At 45.5% G+C, this 25,950-nt stretch overlaps 1 protein-coding gene across 2 annotated transcripts in view; it reads left to right on the top strand.

Moving 5' to 3' along the window:
* Window positions 1-25,950, top strand: part of Coro1c (coronin 1C) — a 79,356-nt gene that overhangs the window by 22,440 nt on the left and 30,966 nt on the right. For both annotated transcript variants that reach the window (XM_005344249.3, XM_026785241.1), the window contains exon 2: window positions 8,100-8,299. In XM_005344249.3, the coding sequence (XP_005344306.1) occupies window positions 8,105-8,299 (195 nt within the window). In that variant the 5' untranslated portion in view covers window positions 8,100-8,104. The remainder of the gene's footprint in view (window positions 1-8,099; window positions 8,300-25,950) is intronic.

Below are 25,950 nucleotides of genomic sequence, written 5' to 3'. Positions count from 1 at the left end.
CGAGATGGCTGTCCTTTGTTTGTAGTAGAGGTAGATTGAGAAAATAGAGAAACATTTACTCAGGTGTTTTGAGTATACTTTATTTATGCCATTGCGGTATAACAGCTCTGTCTTACTTGTATTTTCTCTCAAATGCGCTTATTGTACTCCCTGTGAAGTTACTGCAGGACCCTGTGATGCCTGCCATTTAGTCTTCGGGGCTTAATGCTGTCAGCAGCCTTGGGAGTGGCGATTGTAAGAGCCATTACAGCTTAGTCAGCCCTTAGCTGTAGTAATAGGGGCCGTGGGCTGTGTCCCGCCACCCAGTTAGCTTTACCCGAGATAATTACACGGACACTGTATTTTTTTAAACACTGCTTGGCTCTTTAGCTCTAGCCCTTTTCTCGGCTAACTCTCGCATCTGGACTAACCCATTTCCAATCATGTGTGTCGCACCCCAAGGTGCGCTTACCAGGAAGATTTTAGCCTACGTCCATCCTGGGTCGGAGCTTCATCGCGTGTGCCTCAGAGAGCAGAGCTCTCGCCTCTGCCCGCAAGAGAGGAGCATGGCGTCTCTCTGAGGCATCTGCTCCCGAGAGCAGAGCTGTGGAGTCTGACCTCACTTCCTCTTCCTCCCAGCATTCTGCTCTGTTTACTCCTCCCTCCTGTTTTAACCTATCAGGGCAAACAGCTTCTTTATTTAATTAACCAATGACCTTCCTCCATCACTTAGCCATGAGGGGCCCTTGCTGGTCATTCTTGGTTACATGCCTACCCAAAATACAAGGAAATTGAAGCGGTTTTTTGTTTATGTTTTTGTTTCTTTGGGTGTTAGAATAATGAATAGTACTTTTCAGGGTTTAGGTTTTCTTTATTTGGAGTCAAAAGTAGTAGTGTATACTGTCTGCTACCAACACCTTAGGAGGATGGTGGCACAAGCCTAGAATCCCAACACATGGTTATTCAAAGCAGGAAGACTGCAAGTTTGAGTCTAGCCTGGGCTACATAGAGAGTTCCTGTCTAAGAAACAAAACAAAAGCCTGGATTGCTGGATAATCAGTTATTTTCTGGCTTCACTGTTAACCTAGAAACCAGGGCAGAGAGACAGATGGTTGTTTCTGAGATTCAAGCCAGCCCTACTTAGAGAGGACATTGTGTGGAGGCCTAGGCTGCAAGCTTACTCTCTACTGGGCTATTCAGGTGTCCTACTTAGGGTTACTATTGCTTTATAGAAACACCATGATCAAAAGCAACTCAAGAAGATAGAGTTTATTTGGCTTAAACTTTCACATCACTGTTCATCATTGAAGGAAGTCAGGACAGGAACTCAAACGGCAGAAACATGGAGGCAGGAGCTGATGGAAGGGTGGTGCTTACTGGCTTACTCCCATGGCTTGCTCAGTCTACTTTCTTATAGAACCCAGCACCACCACAATGGGCTGGGCCCTCCCCATCAATCATGAATTAAGAAAATGCCCTACAGCTGGATCTTATGGAAGCATTTTCTCAATTAGGGTTCTTTCCTCTTACATGTCTATAGTTGACATAAAGCTAGTTGGCACATTAGGTAACCCAGGCTGAGTTCAAACTTGCTATGTATATGTAGCCAAGGATAATGTAATCTTGCCTCTGCTTTCCAGGTGCTAGGTTACAGGTGAGTGACATCACATCTGACTGTGGTGGGTTTTTTTTTTTGTTTTTTTGTTTTTTTTTTTGTTTTTCGAGACACGGTTTCTCTGTGGCTTTGGAGCCTGTCCTGGCACTAGCTCTGTAGACCAGGCTGGTCTCTAACTCACAGAGATCCGCCTGCCTCTGCCTCCCGAGTGCTGGGATTAAAGGCGTGCACCACCATCGCCCGGCTTTTTTTTTTAAATATTTATTTATTTATTTATTTATTTATTTATTTATTTATTTATTATGTATACAATGTTCTGTCTGTGTGTATCCCTGCAGGCCAGAAGAGGGCACCAGACCTCATTACAGATGGTTGTGAGCCACCATGTGGTTGCTGGGAATTGAACTCAGGACCTTTGGAAGAGCAGGCAATGCTCTTAACTGCTGAGCCATCTCTCCAGCCCTGTGGTGGGTTTTTGTTGTTCTTCCTCCTCCTCTTCCACACATCCCCTGTCACATCTGTGCTATGTAGCCCAGATTGGCCTCAACACAAGCTTCTTCTCCTTCAGCCCGTTGAGTAGCTGATAATGGCATTCTGTTTTTTTACTCTTTGGAACCCATTCAAGCATCCTGCCATCTTATTGGAATTATGGTAGGGTGGTATATTGCATCTTGTAATGGTATATTGCATCTTGTAAGGGGTTTAGATTTGTAGTGCACACGTGTGCGTGTTGGTGGAGGCACACGCGGGGTGGAGGGGCATTGAGACCAGGGTCTCCTTATATAGCCTTGGGTGGCCTAGAAGTCACTCAGTAGACCAGGCTATCCTTAAACTCAGATCCACACCTGCCTGTGTCTCTAAGTGCTGGGAATAAAGACATGCACCGCCACATCTAGCTACATTTTGTGGAAATTAAAAGACATTTTCATTGCCTCCTGCTAACTGGAATTTGTTGTGAAATCTGTTGACTATTTCCTTGATTTGCTCAATGACTTAAGTACGCCAGTATTTTAAATTGTTTTGTTTTGTGTGTTCCTGTGCACATGCACGTGAGTGTACAGGTGCATGTGTGTTTTCAGGGAGTTTAGAGGTCAACCTTGGTGTCATTCCTTGTCCTGGGGCTGTCCAGTTATTGATCCCTAGCACTCGGGTTGCAAGTGTGCACCACACACGGTTCTTGTACATCAGTTTTGGTGGACAAATTCAGGTCCTATTCCTTATATGTCAAGTGCTGTGTGAGCTGAGCTGTTCTTGCCACCATCTCCCTGAGCTATTGTGCAGGCTGAGAAGGGCTCTGTTTGTTCCCTTTTGTTGCTTGTAGTGTTGCACTTAAGGTTTTTTGCCATCCATGGCCAGGAAGGTTTGCTTCTGGGAGCTGTATAGTTTCCGCTCTTTTGTCTGTGCCCTTGACACTTTTGATCATCATCATCTTTTTGTTTGTTTGTCTTTTTGTTTGTTTTTTTTGAGACAGGGTTTCTCTGTGTAGCCATGGCTGTTCTGGAACTTACTCTGTAGGCCAGGCTGGCCTCGAACTCAGAGATTCACCTGCCTTTGTCCCCCAAGTGCTGTAAAGATGTGCGCCACTCTCCCTCGCCCTGTAATGAGTTTTGACATTAGGAAAAGAGTTTTCCTAATGTGTCCTTTTTTAACAGTTATAAGGTTATTTGACTGTTTTGGCTCCTCTGTGATTCCATGTGAGTTTTAGAGTCAGTTCATCCACTTCTATGAAGTGTTTACCTGAGCTTCTAGAAGACTTTACTGGAATCTATACCTCGCTTCAGGAATCCTGCTGTTTTTTGGGTTTTCAAGACAGGGTTTCTCTGTGTCACCTTGGCTGTCCTAGTAGGCCAGGCTGACCTCAAACTCACAGAGCTCTGCCTGCCTCCCAAGTGCTGGGATTAAAGACATGTGCCACCACCACCCAGCTGATCCTGCTGTCTTAATAGTGGTCAAGCATGGAATGCTTTTCCATTCTTTAATTTCTTTCTGCAGTGGTGTGTGGTTTGAGTGTGCAGGTCTTTCACTCCTCTTAGGCTTATTTGTACGTATAGTCCTTTTTTTTTCTTTTTTGGTTTTGTTTGTTTGTGTAACAGCCTTGGCTGTACTGGAACTAACTCTGTAGATCCGCCTGCCTCTGCCTCCCAAGTACTGGGATTAAAGTCATGCATCAACACTGCCCCCCTTTTAATGCTGTTGTGATTGGAATTGTTTCTTAACAATTTTTGCATTGCCTGTTGTGAATGTATAGAAATATAGCTGATTGTTGGGCATTGCTCCTGGTTCTTGCACCTGGCTGCATTTGTTCATTTTTCCTGTAGTGCAGTCCTGAGTAGAAGTGGCCAGAGTGCAGTTTGTTTTGTTTATGTTTCAGAGAGTAACCTTTCAACACTGGACATTGTGTTAGGTGTGGTCATTCCTTCTTCCCTTTATTGTGAGGAAGTCCCTTTTTATTCCTCTGCTGAGTGCTCTATCATGGTTTGTCAAATGCTTTGTGTCTGTGGTGGTCATGTGAGTTTTCTTTTTCTTCTATTGGTGTGGTAGGTCCCACCAGTCACTTTTCGTATGTTGAATCAACTTTCGTCGTATTTACCAGAGGTAAATCCCACTTGGTCTTGATGTGTGTTTCCTTGTCATGTGTTGCAGGACATGCTTTGCTAGCATTTTGCTAGGGTTTTGTCCCCATGCTCATGAGAAGTGTTGACTTGTAGTGTGTGTGAGACATCTTGTTTTGCATCAGAACTCAGGCTGCTTATAGTGCTCCTGCTCTGTAGTTTTGGGAGGCGCTTGTGAAGTGGCATCAACTCTGCTTTGTAGATTGCTGATGGAACCACTGGACTGTGCTTCCAGCTTGCTTTCTCAAGCATGCGCTCTTCATTCTGTACATGAGGGTATTGGGTTCAGAGGGTAAAGTAACTTGCTGACAAGTGGCAGAACTGGAGTTTGAGTTCAGATTATTTTAGGCCAGTTACTAGGATGGTGACATTTGTTGAGTGATGGTTTTTGTGTGTTGATACTAGATGCTGTAGCAGAGCCATCTCTTATGACTCATCGTGGAGTGCTCATGTAACCATCATGTCAGCTTTATGTATGTGTCTGTCCCTACTTTCAGGCAGGACACTGACACAGGGTCTGTGGCTTATCCCAGTGAACTGTGGCCAGACTCTGTGCCATTCACACACATGCTCACAGGTTCTGGAGCTTGCTCTTGGTTCTGCTGTTCTCTGTTGTGTTTGAAGGGCTGGAGACTTTCTCTGCAACCAAAGCAGCAGTGTCACAGGTGGACAGCTGGGCTCAGATTAGATTTGATCTTGAACATGAATGGGCTCAAACTCCCTGTCAAGCCCCAATTCTGCTTGGTTGAGTCAGCTTAGGCCAGGAAAGCTGGCTGCACCTTCACACTGTGCTCTCGGCTAAAATTGTATTCTTCTATTGAACTGTAAGAAGCTGTGATGCCCTTTTGTATATGTGTTGCTTTTACTGGCTAATGAATAAAGCAGTTTTGGCCAAAATGGCTTAGCAGAGTAAGACCAGGCGGAAAATCTTAACAGAGATAAAGAGAGAAAGTAGGCAGAGTCAGAAGGATGAAGGAGAAGGACCTGGAACCTTTCGGTAAGCCACAGCCTAGTGGCAATGCACACATTAATAGCAATGGGTCAGTTTTAGGTGTACTAGTTAGCTAGAAATATGCCTGAGTTATTGGCCAAACAGTGTTGTAATTAATATGATTTCTATGTGATATTTCGGGTCTGGGCAGCCGGGAAAGAAATCAACAGTCTCCACCTACAAACATGTAATTAGAATGAAAGTGAGCTTGACTTCATGTAAGGTGAAGGGGACTGTTTGGTTTATTAAGGCTGAGTGGCCCATGCTGGCCCTTTACCTTGAGATCCTGGCCTTCCCCGCGCAGGATTGCAGGTTTGCAGTACTACACCCAGCTCTCCTTTCTGTTTATGCTAGGGATTTACAGTCCTTGTGAGAGAGTGTCCTAAGATGCTCAGCTGAGTGTAGGAGGTGCCCACGGCAATCATTCAGTGATTTAGGTTTTTCTAAGTTTGTTGTCAGGTCTGCTCTCTGGGGGGCTCCGTTCCTGTCTTAATCCTGTGTGTTCACACCCATTCCTTTTCTGTCATAGGTCTAGGACTTGGGGAGGGAATGGTGGTGAGTTCTCTCTCTCTCTCTCTCTCTCTCTCTCTCTCTCTCTCTCTCTCTCTCCCTCTCTCTCTCTCTGTCTCTCTCTCTCTCTTTCTGTCTCTCCCTCTCGCTCTCTGTCTATGTGTGTGTTACCTGTTTGTGGGTTTTTTTTTTTTTGCCTACTTTTCTACTTTTCTATTGGTTTTTGTTTTGTGGCCTTTTAAAATTTGATTTTAGACAGAGTTTTTTTCTCTGTGTAGCCCTGGCTGTCTTGGTACTCACTCTGTAGACCAGGTTAACCTCAAACTCAGAGATCCACTTGACTCAGCCTCCCAAGTGCTGAGTCTAATTGACTAATCTAGTATAGTCTTTTTCTTTTCTGTTTTAACTATTTTTAAAGATTTATTTTTATTTATGGTATGTGAATATGAGTTCGAGTATCCACGGAGGCTAGAGGAGGGTGTTGGAGTCACTGGAGCAAGAGCTACAGGCAGCTGGACGTGTGTGGGAACTAAATGTGGGGCCTCTGAGAGAACAGTAGAGACACTAACTGCTGAGCCATCTCTCAACTCCTTAAACTGACTTTTGAGACACTTTCTGGGGGGTGCTGGTGGGGACTCCAGCCTTAGTGGCTTGTAATACTGTTGGCTGTGAGGGCGGTGGCTTCTGAGAGCATCCAGTATGGAGGTGTGTGCCTCTCGTTTTTGCCACAGTGGAAGCTATGTCTGACTCATGCCTGAGGAACTCACACGATTTCATTTGAAGGCTGTTGGCTGAGTGTTAGTCCTTAGTATCTCTACCAAGCATTCAAAGTGTGTACATCCCAATAGTCAGCAGGGAAGGTCAGACAGCAGCTGGGCTGCAGAACACGGGGCTCAGCGATCTGCCACCGGACTTTTGCCTCTGCCTAGCCACACGCCCCAGCATTGCAAAGAGGAAAAGAGGACAGTCTACACAAGCCTTGTGAAGACAGGAGGTTCTGGCATAAACAAACTCTTCTTCTGCATCTGAGCGTGGTTTCAGGGCTACACAAGAGGCTGTTAGAGAACAAGAAATAGAATTGCCCACCACATGTCCCACTTGGCACAAATGGACAGGTGCTGGCCTCTTCTGTTCACAGTGATCTGGTTTTCAACAGATTTATCAGGGTTTGGCCACATGCCAGTTCCACTTAGCTTTATCCACGTTCCATTTGTCTGTTGAGCAGAATGCCATACAGAAGCAGACAGAAAATTACATCAAGTGCCAGCTAGAAAACCTGAGTGGATGGGGCCTTGGCCTGAAGCTCAAAGCTTTCCGTGTTCAGGTCCATCTGGCAACCCAGTGGGATTTGTCTAAAATGACCCATGAGGAGCCAAGGACCCCAGCTAACTGTCACCCACATTCCCCATGCCTAGCTTACTCTGCCAGATGTTGAGTTATCCAACATGAGACCCTCTCCATGGTCTCCTTTCTCTTCCACTGTGGCCTGTTCCATTTCTTCTGTCCAGCTGCCACCATCATCATGTCATCAGGCTGTTTTTGACTGCCCTGACTTCTAGACCAGTACCTGGCTCCTAACTTTTCCATGCAGGGTGGGATTGCCAGAGTCACTGTCATGGTAAGGTAGCCCCCATCAACCACTTCCCACTTAATTGCTTCTCCTTTTTCTAAGACCTGGCTCTTGACTCAGGTCGGATTTCCCATTCTTCACTGGGATGCTTAGCAGCCAGCAGTTGGTTTGGGTTGCTCTGAAGGGCAATCCTGTTTCAGGAGGATAGTAGCAGGCACTTGGAGACAGGGCAACTGCTTCTGTCTCTTGAGTCTGCATAGTTGGCAATGTGGAGTCGCTCTGGGGAGCCAGCACAATGCTCAGCCAGAGGAATGCTGATGTCAGGGAGAGGCAGATGTGTAAAAACTGGAAAATGACCCTGCAGGCTGAGGAGAAAGTCACCAGATCATAACTTGTTTGGGACTTTAGCTTCATATCTACAAGGTATATTGCCTTTGGTATTTTCCCATCTCCAAAATAGGAAGGGTGGAGTGAGCTTTCCCACCCACCCCTGAAAGATGGATTTTCCTTCATGATCCGTAAGTTAAAGCTATGGACTGGCTCTGGGTGTTACAAGTCTTACCAACACGGTCTGCATCACTCTCTGTACTCTCCGTGTCCTGACACGGTCTGCAGTGTGACACAGCCTGCAGTGCTCTCTTGCTCTCTGTGTCCTGACATGGTCTTCTGTGCTCTCTGTGTATGCTGCAGAGGGAACTGGGGTTTGCAGTCTGACTACTTTTTAGGACATTAGACTGAATGCCAAGGTGTTCTGTTTTGCCAGCTACTGTTGCCAATTGTGGTCCGTGATACATACTCATGTATCCTCTCTTCTTTTTGCAGACACAATGCGACGAGTTGTGCGGCAGAGCAAGTTCCGACATGTCTTTGGACAGGCAGTGAAAAACGACCAGTGCTACGATGACATCCGAGTCTCCCGAGTGACCTGGGACAGTTCCTTTTGTGCTGTCAACCCCAGATTTGTTGCCATCATCATAGAAGCAAGTGGGGGAGGAGCGTTCCTGGTGCTTCCTCTGCACAAGGTGAGTGATGCCCCATTCTGGAGCTGGAGGTACAAGCAGTTGGTTTCTAAGTCGCCTTATGTGGGTGCTGGGGAACTGAATCCAGGTCCTCTGCAAGGGCTAGCAAGTACTCTGACCCACTGAGCCAACTCTTCAGCCTCTGGCCTTTTGGATTTTGAATTGTAAGTGGAATGTGAACTCAAGAAAATGTTCTGAGAAATGGGTTATAGCTCAATGGTAGATTGTTGTATCTCATTGTTTAGTGTACACATGACCCTGGTTCCATCCCTGTTGCCAGGGCAGGGGTGTTGGAGGGATTCACACAGACACAGGATTCAAGATTATCCCAGCTCTGGTAATAAGTCACAGCATAGGATCTAAGCTGTTTAACACGGTGTAGACTGAAAGGCCCTGACTGAGTGGCTCTGTCCATTGAGCTCTGTCCCAGATGGGCATGAGGTAGAGCTTTTGTGCACCTCTTCTCCTTAGCAGTAGGAGGAAAAGGGATTTGGTGAGTCCCGAACTCTGGATGGAGGCAAGGGTTTAGTGCCCTTACCGCCATATGAAGATGCAGGCAGTGAGTACCGCTAGTTCCCTGCTGTGCATATCCACAGGGGACCTTGCCCACCCTCACATCTGCTTCTGAGCCATGTGGACTAGCGCACAGCTCACTATGGATCATGGGCTCTGAAAGCAGACACGGTGAAGTCAGCTTTTTTGTCAGTAGAGTACTGTTCCACATCAGGTAGAGGTTTCCCCTTGGGGAAACCTCTGGCTCTCCTGGAATTCCTCTTGGGTGTTCATGACTAGCTTGTTTGTTTTCCATTTGTGTTTGACTTCTGTGGCTGGATTTATTACACAACTGAAACAGCTCTCCAAAGAATTAGGGAGATGGGTGCTCAGGGAACAAGGCAAACACTTATTTCCCGTGCAGCTTCTAATTGGCAAATGTGAACCTTGGGGATATTTCTACTTTGATACCTTTGTTTCTGTTGACTGATGCCATACCATGGTAACTTAACCTGATTTTGGAGTGTGTTTGCACTGAATGTCTGTTGTGCTTTGCCCATACATCTGTTTAGTGTGTTCCTTTATTTTTCAAGGGTTTGTTTTTAATTACATATAGATGTAGGCAGATTTTTCTGTCCTGCCTGCTAAGACTTATTAATTATGAAAGCTCGACTGATAGCTTAGGCTTGTTCTTAACTAACTCTTAGAACTTAAATTAACCTATATTTTTATTAATCTACATTGTACCGTATGGCTTTTACCTCTATCCCATTTTGTGTGTTCAACTCATTATGTGTCTGACTTCTCCCCTTTCTCCTACTCAGTATTCTCTCTGTCCTGAAAATCCTTTGGCCATTTAACATTTTGCTAAACTAATCACAGTAACGTCTTCATACAGTGTAGAGGAATATTCCACATCCACAAAAGGCTCAGTGGGTCCATCTTTGCTTTTGCACATGAACTTTGAACCTCACAGCACTTCCAGGAGATCTGTTTGGTATGGTCCTTACCTGTGTTAAGTGTCTGTGTGCATGTAAGCATATGCATGCACCTGAGGGCACATGTGCACATGTAAGCCAGAGGCATTGGATCCCCTGGAGCTGAGGCTAGAGATAGTTGTGAGCCACCTGGTATGGCTAAGGGAGGAGAGCTCAGGTCCTCTGGAAGAGCAGCAAGTGCTCTTAACCTCTGAGCCGTGTGTTCTTTTTATTACTATGGCTCAGGGCGGCCATCTGAGAGGACAACCACAGCTTGTCAGCCAGGTCAGGGACTCATGGTCTGTTTGGAGTTAAAGCATTTTTCTTTTTATAAACTGCGGGACAAATTCAAGACATTCTTTTCTTCAAAGAACTGGAACAAGCCAATTAAGGAGCCCAAAATAAACTGTGAATGGCTAATCTTCCATTGAGCTCAGACAGTTTCTTCAGATTCCACATCTGCAAAAGGCCCAGTGAGTCCATCTTCGCTTTTGCAAACCATGGGAGACTTTGAAATTCACAGCATTTCCAGAAGATCTGTTTGGTTTGGTTCTTACCTACATTAAGTGGCCTGTGTTGTTCTGTAACTATCCTCACGCTAATGAGAATAGAGGAGTCCTTTGAACATTGTTATGCTTTGTCTGGGAGATGGCTTAGTGGATAGCATGAGAACCTGAGTTTGGATCTTCAGCATCATGTGATAAACTAGGCCCAACAATGCATGTCTATAACACTGTCACTAGGGGGGCAGAGGCAGGAGAAACCCAGGGGCTCACTGGCTGCCTGTCTATCGAGAATGGTGAGTTCTCACTGAGAGACATTGTCTCTAAAAATAAGGTAGAAAACAATAGAAGACACCTCCGCTGTGCATACACAGGTGAATGCAACCATACATGTGTGCATACACAGATACACATATATTCTCCTTTGGAGGGGTCGTCTAGGTCCCTTCCATAGCTGGGTTAACAGTGATGTGAACTTAGTGACAGCATTGGAAGGTAGACCAGTGCTTGACGTTCTTGACTTCTCTCCTCAGCAAGCTCACAGGCACTCTGCTTTTCAGACATTAATGCGCACAGTTAACTCTTCGTGTTAGAGGGGCTTTGAAGAACAAATGAGGTCTGGGAACTGAAAAGCTGTGAAATCGAGTCCTGGCTGGGTCACCTTGTAGTGGGACATGGATCTGTCATTGTGTCCCTCTATTTCTCTTTCTCTAACTTAAAGAATGTGTGTGTGTGTTGTGTGTGTGTATGTGTGTGTATTATGTTTATCTCCCCCTGGTAATTCTGTATGCTCTCAGTGTGTTTCCTCTCCTATGGCCATCAGCTCTGAGGCAGTTTCTGTGTGGGTTCAGTATTCAGAATCCAGAAAGCAAATGTTGGTGTTCCATTGTTCCCCCTTCTTTCAAAGAACAGTTGCCAGGTCCCTGCCCAGCTAGAAAGGGTGGTGGTCAGCCCTGGGGGCCCTCAAGAGGTGCCCCTGCACAGTCCTGTGCAGTGATAGCAAGGCCTGGCCATGAGGCTGGGTGTGAGCTGGCACTGGTATTTCTGTTCTTCCTAAGATGTTGCCTAGCTGCTGGGCATCATCAATAGCTGTAGAAAATAGGACCATCCATGTCCTCTCTGTTGGCAGGAAATACCTACCCTGTAATTTATATATAACCCTAGGTATTTGCGTATGGATTGTGGACTTTACATTGTTGCTGATATTTCATTGTTTTTGACCATCACATGTGATGCATTGGTTTGCTGTTTGTAAACTCAGTGCCTGCACTGCCAGCATTTTTGCCCTTTAGAAAGATTTGAATCTACTTTTTGTTATGGTCATCCCCCTCATTAAACCTCAGGCCTGACTCCTGCTAGTTAAGATCTCTGTCACCAAGCTGCACCCTACCACCCTGCACCCCCAAACACTGTGGTCAGTTTTCTGATCTGCACCAGAAAGTATCAGATTGCTGCTACTGGCCCTGTGTGATGGTATACACCTTTATTTCCAACACTTGGGAGGCAACCTACATAGTTCCAGGCCAGCCAGTGCTATGTAGTAAGATCCTGTCTCAGCACCCTGTCCTACCCAAAGAGAGAGAAGACAAAGAAAAGATAGCAAGGACTTGAGCTCTTGGTGAGCACCGGCTTGCTCTGCCTGCTACAGCCTAAAGTTACTCTGAAAGAAAGGAGGGCAAGATGTGACTTTGATTTGATTTTTAAAAAATTATTTATTTTTATGTATATGAGTGTTTTGCCTGTCTGCATGTTTGTGCAATGCCTGCAGAGGCCAGAAGAGGTCGTTGGATCCCCTGGAACTGGAGTGAGCCTCTCTGTGCATGCTGGGAATTGAACATGGGTCCTCTGGAAAGAGCAGCCATTACCATTGATCTCTTATCCATTGAGCCATCTCTCCAGTCCCTAGTTATGCTCTTAGTCCCTCTCAAAGGCTTCTGATGATTCTTTGGGACTCTGTTCACGCAGCAATATTGAGTGTGCACATACTGATCAAAGGGATCATGACCTTTCAGAGAGTCTCACATTTAAAAGCTAATATCTGCCCACAGTAAATCACATTATTGTAATCTGAGAGTCTTGTGATTAGATCCTCAGAGAATATAAATGAGTTAGACAGTCTCTGTCTTCTAGGACTTAAGATTCAAAATGTTAATAATATACTGAAGTAAGTGTGTGTGTGTGTGTGTGTGTGTGTGTGTGTGTGTGTGTATGCATGCACATGCACAAGAACTGGCATACACATGAGCAGTCAGCATGTTGGATCATGTGTTTTTTTAATATTTATTTATTATGTATACAATATTCCGTCTGTGTGTGTATGTCTGCATGCCAGAAGAGGGCACCAGACCTCATCACAGATGGCTGTGAGCCACCATGTGGTTGCTGGGAATTGAACTCAGGACCTCTGGAAGAGCAGGCAATGCTCCTAACCGCTGAGCCATCTCTCCAGCCCGTTGGATCATGTTTTAAGCATGTGATTTATGAGTTTTTTATGTGGATGATTTTATTAGAGAAAGTGATTGTTAGAAGCTCCTGCGAGGAATAAGGAGCGTTCTCAGCTAAAGTGTAGTGGGTTGGCTTAGCCCACGTGAGCACTGTCTCGTCGTAATGTTGCTCACGCCATGGCATGCCACTCTACCCTGACTTGTATAGGTATGGTTTGGTGTGCTTCTTGTTCTTCAGTCCTTCCGAGAATGAATAAGACATAGCAGTCTTGCCAAATGCATAAAGGCTTTGTGGTTTTGGTTAGCATGAGGAATAGTTTTTCCCTTGTTACAAGTATCCAAGCTGCCCTGTCTCCAACATGCAGGTTTTCAGTCCCCTGAGAGTCTGCCAGGCTAGCATGAACAATCTGTCTTCTGTAGAGTAGCCATACTCATGATGCGTAGCTGAAGCAAACATCCCCTCCCTGCTATGAATCATGGAGACTCAAGCAAGCACAACAAGCAGCAGTTCCTGTTAGGCATACACATGAACTTTGGACCTCAGAGAACATGTCGGTCCTGCCTTAACAAGTGAGGGTGGAGGGTGCTCTTCGAGCTGTGTGCACTTGCTCTCCAGCTAGGATGGAGGATCCACACTGCAGGCTCCTGTCCCCCTGCTGCCTCTCCCTCCCACTTGACTATTCTGTTGTAAAGGATCTTTGTGTCTTGGAGTGACTACTGATTTCCTTGGTGCAATGACTGTCTGGAGAGGTATAGGCCTTGATAGGCTGACTGGGACTCTTTAACTTTTGTGCCACTGTCATCTCTTTGTCCCTTCAGTGTTGCTGGGCAGCACCTTTATTTATTTAGATAGGTGTGTGCGTGCGTGCGTGCATGCCTCTGTGTGTGTGTGTGTGTGTGTGTGTGTGTGTGTGTGTGCGTGTGTGTGTGTGTGATGTTCATAGTGATTGCTCTTATGATGGTCAGAGGACAACTTGAGGAAGTTGTCCTTCCACCATGTAGGTCCTGGGCGCTGGTCTCCAGTTGTCAGGCCTGGCTGTAAGAGCCTGTATCTACTGAGCAACCTCACTGGCTCCTGCACAGTTAGTTTCTCCCACTGCCTTGGGAACGAATATGTAAGACTGTAGGGATTTTGCTTTGTGGCTGTGAACTCCAGTCTTAACTCATTTTGTAGTCTGTCTCAACTATCAGTTGGTGAAAAAAAAATCAGCAAATGCTCTCAGAATGTACAGAAAACAATCACTGGTCATTGTCTCGGTTCTTGCAGGAATGGTGCATAGCACTTGCTAGACGCACTAGAGAACCCAATTCACTTTTTGCAACAACTGCCTTATGATGTTAAGACCCAAGTCTCAGATAGGACTAGGTTTGACGAGGACTACTCTAGAGTTTCTGTCATGTTTGGGAGAAGAAAATTTGATTCCAGTCAGTATTCCAAGTGTTGATAATTGGTCGCTTCTTACTGTTCAGTACTCAGGTCAAAATCAGTCATGACTTGCTGAGCAGAGAAAAGCACACTTCGGGTTCTCTTGGTTGCTTGCAGTGCTGTGCTGTACCACAGGCTGCACCGTCACACTGTATTATCATTACTTTCTTACCCACTATAGACAGGGCCATCATTTGATCATACTCTCTTGATTCCCTTGGGTGGAGAGTGTAAACCAAGTGACTGTCCAGCCTCTCAAAGTCTGTCCAAACAGTGTTGTGGGATCAATCTCCAAGATGGCGTCTGGTGACTCTGACCTCTGGTATTTGTGCCATTGTGTGGGTCTCTGGATGTGGCGGAAGTGTTGGAGCATGGCTTCTGAGAGTAGGTCATAAAGCCTAATAGCCTCTTTGCAGCTGCCATGTTGTGAGGACATTCAAACAACTTTGCGGAGAGGCCCATGGACCCTCCAACAGTGCTGTAGCTCATTAGCTTATTCAGGACAGACCCTGTCCTTTGTTGTCCTATGAGACTTTGACACAAAACACTACATAGCCAGTTTTGAATTCCTGATAGTAGAAGCTGTGAGGTGATAAATAAATGTTCATATTCAGGCAATTGTGTTTCGGGGTAACTTGATAGGCAGGCAGCAACCGTTATACAGGTATTATCAGACTATAGTCTTTGACATATAATGGTTGTTTACACTCCATATGTGAGCAGTAAGAGTTGTGCTAGCTAGTTTTATGTCAGTGTGACGTAAGCTAGAGTTATTTGAAAGGAGAGAACCTTAGCCGAGACAGTGCCTTTATAAGACCCAGATGTAAGGCATTTACACACTATACTTTGCAGTTAGATGCACGCCTCCTTCATGATCTTGCCATAATCCAGATTTAATACTCACCAAACCCGCCCTACCACCTTGTCATTTGGGACTCCAAACTGAGGCAGGAGGATCTGAGGACAGTGAGGACAGCCTGAATTCCATGGTGAGATCCTATCTGAAAAACCAAAACACAATCCAAAGAATATATGCCAGGTCAGAGCAAAGACTCACAGTGAGTCCTGTAATATGAACCACGGCTATTCTGTCCATAGGCACATAGCCATCATCTGCAATGAAAATGCCATTAAACAGGATGGTGACTCCTAACTCCAGCCATTCCTGTGGCCCTCAGACAGGGCAGCAGATATGTTGACAGAAGCTGTAGATACAGACATTAAAAAGGATTCTTCTTCCTTCAGAGGGGAAGGGAAGAAGATCTGCCCTTCACCTGTTTCTCAGTGAATCTCTCTCAAGTCTTGGCTGCCTTTCCCACTCATGGGCTGAGCCCTGAGGTTTCACTTCTGTTCTTGCCTTACTGTATAGTGTCCCATCTCTATAGAACAGAGAACCACCTGTTACATTGTCGGGGCACAGCAAGCATATACTGAGGGATCAAGAAAGTGCTTCCAGGAGACTGCCTTCTTTTGAGGCAGTGTGGGACATCTGCGAAAGCCTAAGGGCCAGAAGGCTTGGGAACTGGCTGCAGATTAGACTCCCCTCTGCTCCTTGCTGCAGGCTGGTGCTGATGAATTGCTCCCTAGATCATCTGCCTTCTGCCAGTGGCTATCTGTGCATGTCACTGTACCCCTGCTTTTGCCATCATTCTGCCTGTAAACAATCAGGAAATTTCTCACAAATTGTTGAGAACAGTCTCTCCCTTTACCTGCTGAACACAGATGACATCAAGTAGACTCATCAGTCCCAGAGGGCTGCATCAGAGTCTCAACATGAAACCTGCCCTTGGGCCCTGTGTGCAGGAAGGCCACATCTTAGGTGGCTAGCACCTGTCTCAACCTGGGTATCTCCACAAGGTAGAAAATAAATACCAAAAGACATATTGATTTATGCTTTTTAGAACTCGATAGTCTCATTGAAAGCCAACCCTGTCAAGTTGTTGACCTGCAATGACTTTTTCATAACCACATTGAGCAGGTCCCACTGGTCTCTTTGGTGATATGCCTCACTCTTGCCATACAGTGTACTGGCCCTAGGTCTCTCTGTAACAGGAGTTATCTGAAGGTAGAAGGACTGTGACCATTCAGCATGACCGTGCTGCAGAGGAATCCTGAGGTAGAACATATGGTGGGTGTCACAGTTTAGGAGATGGCTCAGAAACACTATATAATCGATCTATGAGTTGTGACCTCCTCCTTGGGAAAGGTTGAGGTCTGGTCCGTGCAAAACTGAACTCAGCATTGAAGAAAACAAGTTTGGTCTTTTCTTTTATCCTCTTCCTCTCCCTTTTTCATGCCTACGAAACCAACTGCAACTCATTGCTTCTGTGAACCTACACTTGTTCCAGCAGCCCAGTCTGTGGTCAGGTGTGTAGCCGCACCATGTTTGAATGGACTCCTTCATATTCATGGCTTTGATTTTGGACCACACTCAGTGCACAGTCAGTCAGCTGCACGTTAGCATCATGTCTGCCAGTTTATTGTGTATGTTGTCATCAAAATACAGCACTTGAGCTCTTTTCAATCCAGTGAACTTCAAAAATTTCTGCTGATTGTTCTGTTGTACATCTGGCCTCTCTGTATCTAGGGTTCATCCAGTCAGAGCCATTCTCACTCACCTTTCAGAAGGGCCCCACATACCTTAAGGAGCTTAACTTCTTGTCTGAACTGTGGCCTCTGAACCAGGTCACACATCTCTCCAGTGATGTGCCTTATACTTTGTCCACGAAGCTGCTGGGGCTGGTGACAAGGAGCATCTTGAGTCTGCTTAGCAGAGTGAATGGACTTTTCATTATCTGCTTCGATCCCTCTGTATGTTATTCCTTTGATGTGGACTCCTAATTGAATCATCCACATTTTTATACAGGTGCACATCCTTAGTGTGCTCTTCAGGACAGAGGACAGCAGGGTCATCTCAGGCAGAAAGATATCCCTGAACTGCTTTGTGGTGCCCCGAGAACTCTTCTCATAGAAGTCATTCATTTGCTTCAAGGGTCTGTGCTGTCTCTTAGGGTGCCAGTCACTTCTTCATCGGGCACAACACTAAGGCCTCTGTAGACATTCCCCACTGGCTGTATTGTACAGTGTCAGTCTTGAGTGGCACTCTCCAGGAATCACAAAACTTGGGTCTGACTCATACTTCTGGTTTCCACAAGACAGTGGTGATTGATCTGAGCAATGTTGAAAATGAATGTGTGTGCGGGTGTAATTTTATCCAAAGTCATGGTTCTTGTCCAACAGGCTCATCTCATTGTCTGAGAAGATGACTTCTGAGTTGAACAAGTTTCTCGTGGTAGGAGGAAAACAATTGGTTGGTACTTTTCTTTGTCTGCTGGGAGTATGCCCATAGTAGGCTTCACATCCCACACAAGCTCAGAGCATGGAAGATGGGAGTGCTGTCGCTTCCACACCGCACAGCTGCTGCTGCACTGTGCCTGCTGCCATTCGAGGATGACAACTCCACCTGTGGGCAGGAGGTTTTGTCTAGGTAATTGGTTTTTGATTGTCTTTGTTTTGTTTTTCAAGACAGGGTTTCTTTGTGTAACAGTCCAAGCTAGTCCTGGAACTAGCTCTTGTAGACAAGGTTGGCCTCGAACTCACAGAGATCTGCCTGCCTCTGCCTCCACTTCCTGGGTGCTGGGATTAAAGGCATGCGCCACCACCGCCCAGCTCTAGGTAACTGTTTTTAATAACCCAGTGCTGAGCCTTGTGACTGCATCAAGTGCTCCAGCCCTGGGTGATGAATCCCACCTATGGCTAGAAGATGAGGAAGATTGTTTGCAAAGCCCCATCAGTGTACAATCTGAGAAGTATGGGGATGTGTTCTGCCCCAGGAAGGCATGGGAGAATGGCATGCTAGAGGAAATGGATCTGATCATTGTGTATCACATGAACCAACACTGTAAGTCAGAAGTTGTTGAAAGTAGCTTTATGGTAGAAAATCAAACATTTGTTGGGCTTTTTTTCTTTATTTCTAATATGAATTGTGCAGAATTGTCATTTTCCTTGAGAGCATGTGAAGAACCCAACAAACGCTCAGGTCCTGTAACGCTGCACCAACCAAATGTCTTCCCTTAACCTCAGGAGGAGGCAGGGGCTTGAGTGGGATGCCGTGTTTCCATCCAGCTGTGTTTGAAGGATGTTCTTCATGAGCTGTGAGCTTTGCCCTTTGTTTGGCTGCTCTTTCCTGCGGAATTTGAACCTGGTACAGGAGCGACTGCCTCAGACCGCAGGCCTTTTCTTATTTTGAACTTCCATGTCTAAGTCTTCCATTTTGTTGTTGTTTTTTTCTTTCCTATTATATGTGAAGGACCAGGGGTCTTAGGGACTTGTAGTCTAGTTGAACCTTTTTGCGTTCTCTCCCTGATGGAAAGCTTAACCAGACAACAGCTTGGTCTTCCTGCTATTGGCCCAGATAGTGTCAGGTGTTCAGTCTCCGTGTGTGCCATACCTTGTGATAGTAATGAGATCCCAACAGCTCTGTCCTGAGGATTTCCTTTAAGTGCAAGGCGCTGAGCTGATAAGTTCCTCCTTTCACAGGCGATTCAAAAGGAGCTCAGGCTCCCATGGTGCGCTTCTGTGTGATCCACTGTGCCAGCACCTGCCAGATTTGCATTGGCTGCATTGCTGTGTCAGCTGAACATGCTGACAGGCGATTTTCCTTTCCACGAAGAGTGATGCTGATTGTCCACTGTATAGAGGTGGCTGTTTGGCACACTTCATAGCTTTTGGTGTTAATGGAAGAGGGTCTTATTTCGTGCCATTTCCTGGTGTGTTGTGAGCTGCCTGTCCACTGTCTACTGAAATAGTCTGTCTGATGCCTCCAGTGCCTACACTCTGAAGTGTGTGGGCCCTGAAAGGCTGGGGGATGGGCTAGGGATGCAGTGGGAGGGCACCAGGTGCAGAACAATGACTTCTAAATTATGTCCTGAGCTGCCAGCCACATGAGTGCTGCATGGCCTCATTACCACATGAAGTGCCACAGAAGGGCCCTTTCATTTCCTCCTAGTGCCTGTGTTTTCCAGACTTACTGGAGGGAGCAAGGAGGAGGGGAAGCTCTGCCCCCCTCTCCCCCCCCCCAGTTAACAACGAGGCACAAAGTGCTGGCAGAAGGAACCTCACAATGTGCCCTGGGGCTATTTTTGATGACTACAAATGGCTGTGACTCACTGAGAGTATGCCCAGCAGATGATGGTTTCCACCCCACCCCCACCCCCAAGATGAGCAGGCAGCCTGTCCTTTGTGCATCTCCTCACCTCATCCAGCTTCTGCCGCTGCAGTTCAGGGATGTGTCCCCAGCAGCCGGCCTGCAGGCCTGACTGTCTCTGACAGTGGTTTTTACCATATATGGCCATCAGTGCTCTGGGGCTGACAGCTGGCCAGGATAATTTCCTCCCTTTGCTTTGATTGGCTGCACAGCTGCTTGGAGAATGATGGGATCTAAAAGTGTGTGGTGAGAAGCCACCTAGTCCAGGCAGGGAATGTTTAACTCTTTGCTGGGTTCCTGGATATCGTAAGGTCCTCACTGAGCACACCAGTCGCTGCTCCCAGACTAAGTCCTCGGTATGGAATGAACACATTTTTGCAATGTCATCTACACATGCAGCAAACTGTTCTTGGCAAGTTGAAGATCCTTGCCGCTTGGGTATAGAGACCCGTAGAGTGGGTGCGTGTTTGCTGGTGGTAAGTGGGTTTCATCTGGCAGAACTGAGTCCTGCATAAGTGACACCTGCCACTGAGTTGAGTCTGCACTCCACTCCTCTACCTTGTTCACAAGACACAAACTGTGCTGCACAAAATTTGCTCACTAGGACAGATTAGACAACCGCTTCCTCTTTAATGGTGGGACACCCTCTATAGTGCACTTAGATCTATACTCCTGTTCTTTTAAGCTGAAAAGCTGGTTTGACTATATTCTACCCAATCATGGTTTTGACTATATTCTGCCCGATCATGGTTCTTGATTTTTGTCTGATCTCAGCTCAGAGGTGTCACATGAAAGTATGATGATCAGAAGTATTGGGTTTTTACTTTGTAAATTTTTTCTCAAGTCATTTAAGAAATACTGGGTTGGCCATTGCGGTTAGGATTGGCACACACCTTTAATCCCAGCACTGAGACAGAGGCAGGCAGATCTCTGAGTTTGAGGCCAGCCTAGTCTAAATACTGAGTTCCAGCCAGCTAAGGTTACATAGTGATACCCTGTCTCAATAAACTAAATCCCTATCCTCCACAAAGGGAATCCATTTTTCAGGTTGCTGTTTTGTATTTTTTGAAAGCAGAGAGGATACTGATTGTTATGAAGCATAGGAAAGAACTCCTGGGGGCTGGTGGGAGCCCCAAACAGGTTCGGTTTGGGGCTTTTATTGTTCTGTTGCTATAGGGATTGCATTTAGGACTATGTGTCTGTCCATTATTCTACCACTGAACTACATCCCAGTGTGGCTTATTTGAATGAGAACATGTTAACTTTTTCACTCTTTTTTGCCTTCTGATGAAATATTCATAGTTTTATAGTAATATCTCTCAAGTTCTCAATGGGCTTTACTTTAGGTCTGTTCTATATTAAATCCAGTACTTGGGCAGCAAGATTCCTCAGCAGACAAAGGTAATTGTTGTCTAAGTTTAATCCTAGAATATCTTTAAAGTGAAAAGAGAGAAGCTTCTCCACAGACTTGCCCTCTGACTGCCACATGAGTGATGTAGCATGTACGTGACCTCTACCATATACACACACACACAGTAATAAATTTAAAAATTATTTTGAAACATGGGCGTGGTGGCATACACCTTTAATCCTAGCACTTGGGAAGTAGAGTAAGGCAGATCTCTGAATTCCAAGCCAGCCTGGACACTATATAAGAGGCCCCGCCTCACAAAAAAGAAAGTTGTTGAGCCCAGCTCTTGAGACAGCCTGTGATGCAAAGGTTACCTGTGTGCCATAGGCACAGTCTGTTTTCCCTCAGACCACACCTCCCCTGGCAGCCTTTGCTGCTAGCTTATTTTACCTCACAGCGTAACTCAGTCTGTTTGACTCCAGAACACGCCCACATACCTGAAGGCTGGTGTTTCTTTCTGTTCTCTTAAAGCAAAACTTCTCCTTGTGTTTCATCAGCAAGTCTCCCATGGTGTGCAGCTAGTCCCTGTGGAGCAGCTGAGCGCACAGATCCTAGCAGAATATGTACTCTGTAAATAATTCTCTCTTAGAAAAATGAAGCTGGAGAAGGCAGCAGCTTCAGCAGATGCCCTTTCCTGACTCCTTTGAACCCTGCTCCTGTGAATGGAGCCCTTATGCTTTACTGAAACTTTCCTTTGCTTCCAAGCACGGGTTTGATTCCATTCTCCCTGCTGGAGTTCACCAGTTCTCAGTCTATTGACCCAAAGCTGGAAAGGAATTGTTACTGAAATATGGGCACATCAAATGGGTTTGTCCTCATTTTTTCCTTAAATAAAAAGCAAACATTGGAAAGACTGAGTTGCTCTTCCCGAGGCGGCTTCCCTTCTCTAGCCTGGAGTGCGGCTCACTGGACCCTCACATTTGCCTGGCCAGACCCAGTTTGGAACAGAGGCCTAGCTAGGAAGTTGGAAAGGACACGAAAGTGAGGCATCAGTCCAACTTGATAGGAGACCGAACAGGAAGCAGAGGTTGGGGTTATGTAGTAAGTTTCAGGATAGACGCTAGGAGGTAGTGTGCAGCTGCCTTGAGTGTCTCAAGGGAATATTTGAGACTGATGTCCCATGTGCCACTGCCACTTTGCCATTGGAGTAGTTACTACCTTTGCAAAGGTATGTGTTACTTAGGAACAGGTTAACAAATGCTACATGTTTCTGTGCCGGAAGGGGCCAGTGGGTGACGACTGCTCATTGGTCCTTTGTAGCAGCAGTTTCATTGTGTCTGATTGACTGACTGTTGAGCACACAGTGTGAGGAATTGCTCTTTTGTGCATGATCTTGTATAAACCACAGGACACATTACAAGCCTTAAGGTCCATGAGGGTGAAAATGCTCCAGGTCCATCTCTCCGCAGAGTGGCATCCCTGTATAATAATGTCCGTGGGAAATTTGCTGTATGTTGTAGCATTTAGTGTTTGATCTCACAGTGTGACCTTAGCACATGTAGCACATACTGCCTAAGATCGAAGTGTGAGGCAGATGTTTTCTCTTGGAAAACATACCATTGTAACCAGAGGTTTACATTTAAAGAGGAATGCTTTTGCAAAATCAGTTCAGTTCAAAAAAAAAATTTTTTTTTTCTTCCAGTTTTTCGAGACAGGGTTTCTCTGTGTAATTTTGGATCCTTTCCTAGAACTCACTCTGTAGACCAGGCTGGCCTTGAACTCAGAGATCCACCTGCTTCTGCCTCCCAAGTGATGGGATTAAAAGCTTCCTCTACCATGCTGGCAAAGCATTCTTTTTTTAAAGGCCTATTATATAGAGTTTTATGTTTACTGATGCTTCCATTTTCCCCCATTCTTTTCCACCCTCCCCATGCCTGTGGCAGGACTTGCTGCCTAATTGAATGGATTTTGTTAAGAAGTGTGAGCTCTGTCCAGAGGCTGAATCTTATTTACACTTGCTTGAAATTTTAAAATCTTGCCCCAAACTTTTTTGCCAGGCTGGGGGGTTGCTGGCTGGGATGTGCTCAGAGTTGTCACCTTTGGCTCAGGCCAGCCACGTGGAAACTGTGCCCTTACACCTCTGCCTTGTGCCAGCTGTCTGCACACTTCAAAGGCTGAATTTTCCCTTGGGCTCATGTTGCTTGGCTCAGAACAGGCCACTGGATCTGTCAGGTACTGAGGAGAGGATGCCAGGGTCCTGACCCATTTCAGCACTGTCTCGTGAGCTTATGAGGCAGGACCTGGAGCAGAGTCTTTAGAAACCTGTGTGTTGGTTTTGACAGTTATTGAATTTACTATGGGTAATCTCAACCACTTGGGGTTGTGGTTGGGGAGGCACAATGAAGCCACTCCGTGACATGTAACCAGACAACTAAGTAGGAAGTAAATGAATTAAAACCTTATTGAAGGCTCAGAACACAAAAAACTGCAGTTTCTGTACTAGAAAAGGAGCGATGCTGGGTGGTGTGGTATGCATGCCTGGGATACATCAAGTCCCAGGACAGCCAGCTGCACAGTGAGACACTGTCTCAATGAAACAAGCAAATAAAGCAAAATTAGCGATATTTGATATCTGGGTCAATGAAATGGCAGGTGAAAGTGCTTACTATGCAAGCCTGGCACCTTTAGTTAAGTCCCCAGAATCCACAGTGCTATTCTGTGGCCTCCATGGCATGTGTACTCACTTGTGCACAAACGAGAAATAAATTTTTAAAAAGAAAAGTAGTGAAACCCAGGATGAAGCAAATTAGTAAAATGAAATCATTTAATATAGAACATTGGAAAATTGCAGAGGCCCTTAAAATGTCTTTTTTAGTCAACAAAAGATACTGAAAAACTGGTATTAAATTTATAAGCTTTCCAGCTGTGCTATTATTGACACGTGCTGCTGAGGGGCAGGTATGCTGTGGCATCCTGGAGTGTCTAGCAGACCCACAGAGCAGTCACACTTCCTCAGCTGTTCACGGGATGACAAATGAATATGTGTCTTGGGTGAATGAGAACTCTGCCTCTCAGTCTTTCTCAGTGATGTCTTCTCATCCTTACAAGTTTAGCTCATTGTCACAGTTACCAAAATATTCCATCTACAGTATTGTGTTTGTTTGTTTGTTTACTTGTTTTTTAGGGGACAAAAATGTACCAAGTGCACATGTAGAGACCAGAAGATAGTTTGCTGGAAGGAGTCAGTTCCATTTGGGTTCTGGAAATTGAACTTAGGTCATCAGGCTTGGCATCTTGTTGGGCCCATCATCACAGTCTTAATAGTGGTTTAAAAGTGTGATTGTGCTTCAGTTTTAATTTTATTTGGAGGTTATAAATCCTGAGAACAAGGTAGCTGCCATTCTGTACGCAGTGTGTCAGATGGTCAGTGTGCACCCAGAATGCCATTTCCTGGCTATGTTCATGCTTGTACTTGTCTCTCTGTGTGTAATCAGTTCACTCTGTGCAGTGCTGCAGTGTGACGCTGCTTCATTTGTTAGCAGGATTTACGGTGACATCACCGTAGGCAGAGGAAGCAGCTGCTTACAGATATCCGTTTTTATTAACTCCGTGTTTCTAATGGCCGGCTGCCAGTGCTTGCAAGGCTACTGTTGCGCCCTTTGCATAGCCCATGTCCTGATGGGAATTTTCTTTCCCTATTCAAGCCTAGTATGGATGGCCAGTGACATTTAAGATAACTGCCTCTTGGGTACTGTGCTTCCATTTATTTAGAGAGAGAGAATAATTTAGTTCCCATACACACTCCGAAACATTATTTATCACCATTACCTGTTGTTGTTATTGTTGCTCGTTTGTTTTAGTTGGTGTTTCTGTTGGCTGGCCTATCACTCGCTTTGTAGATCAGGCTGGCCCTTGAACTCACAGAGATTCATTCACCTCTACCTCCAGAGTGCTGGTATTAAAGGTGTGCTCCACCATGCTCTGTTTATTGTTATTTGGTTCCAATAGGAAGGAAGTTTGTGGAAGTTACCCTTTTAACAGTAGGCACGTTTCTGGGAAAATAGAGCATGATGTTCTGATGCTGTGGGCTTGCCATATTGGTCTCATCTCTGTTTTTTTTGATTTTGAAGACAGGGTTTCTCTAGTTTTGGAGCCTGTCCTGAAACTAGCTCTTTACACCAGGCTGGCCTTGAACTCACAGAGATCCACCTGTTTCTGCCTCCAGAATGCTGGGATTAAAGGCATGTGCCACCACTGCCTGGCCTCTCTTGGAAGAAAAGTACAACAGCTGTAGGTGGAAAACCACCTGTCCTTTTCCTCATAAGAGAGGATCTTCTCACATCTGCTCATTTGTTTCTGTTTTTAAATTGTTTTCTTTTGTCAGGCAGTGTTCATACACATTTCCATTTTTCTATGTGTGTTTGTGGGCATGAAACTTTCATGTAAATGTTTGTTCCCATGGTTGAGGACAGTGAAATGACTCTTAACTTCTGCCACTATTAGCAGTGCTGCCATAGGGAATCTTCTTCATATAAACAATATAGGAACATTTCCCCCACCGAGATTATTTAGAAAGTGACACTTTTTGGGGAAATGTCATCAGTGTACCTGTCACTATTACAGAAGAAGTATAACAAGACATTCCTCCTGCACTTCTGTTTAGACTCTTTCAGTTATGTTGTTTGTAATAGATGTCAAGTAGTGCCTCATTATTTTTAATTTATTGTGTGTGTGTTGGTATGCATGTACATTTGAAGATTCCCATGGTGGATAGAGTGTGTGTGGGATTCTCTGTAGCTGGAATAACGGTTGGTTGTGAGCTGCCCAACATTGATACTGGGGACTGAACACAAGTCTTACGGGAGAGCAGCAAGGGTCCTTAGCCACTGTGCAGTCTCTCAGCCCTTGTCATTTTAACTGGCAGTTCTCTTGTTACCAGAGAGAGAAACAGGTTATCTTCTTGGTTCCTGGGTTTCCCCATGTGAACCCTCTGCTCATATCATCTCCTGTTCTGTCTGCCTGTGATAACTCAGTGGCTGTGCTGTTGTGTCTCCTCTGCTTTCAAACTTGTCTTTTTCCTTGGCCTATATATGTGTGTTCTCTTGTTTTGAGACAGGGTCTTTGTAGCCAGGCTGGTCTCAAACTCACGTACCTCTTGCTCATTTTCCCCAGTCCTGGGATTACAGGCATGAACCACCATATTTTAGAATATCCTACCCTTCCCTTCCCTTCCCTTCCCTTCCCTTCCCTTCCCT

The sequence above is a fragment of the Microtus ochrogaster genome, chromosome 2 (assembly GCF_000317375.1).
Source record: "Microtus ochrogaster isolate Prairie Vole_2 chromosome 2, MicOch1.0, whole genome shotgun sequence".
NCBI lineage: Eukaryota > Metazoa > Chordata > Mammalia > Rodentia > Cricetidae > Microtus > Microtus ochrogaster.
The sequence above is the reverse complement of the archived record's forward strand: the minus strand, read 5'-3'. Positions and strand labels throughout refer to the sequence as shown.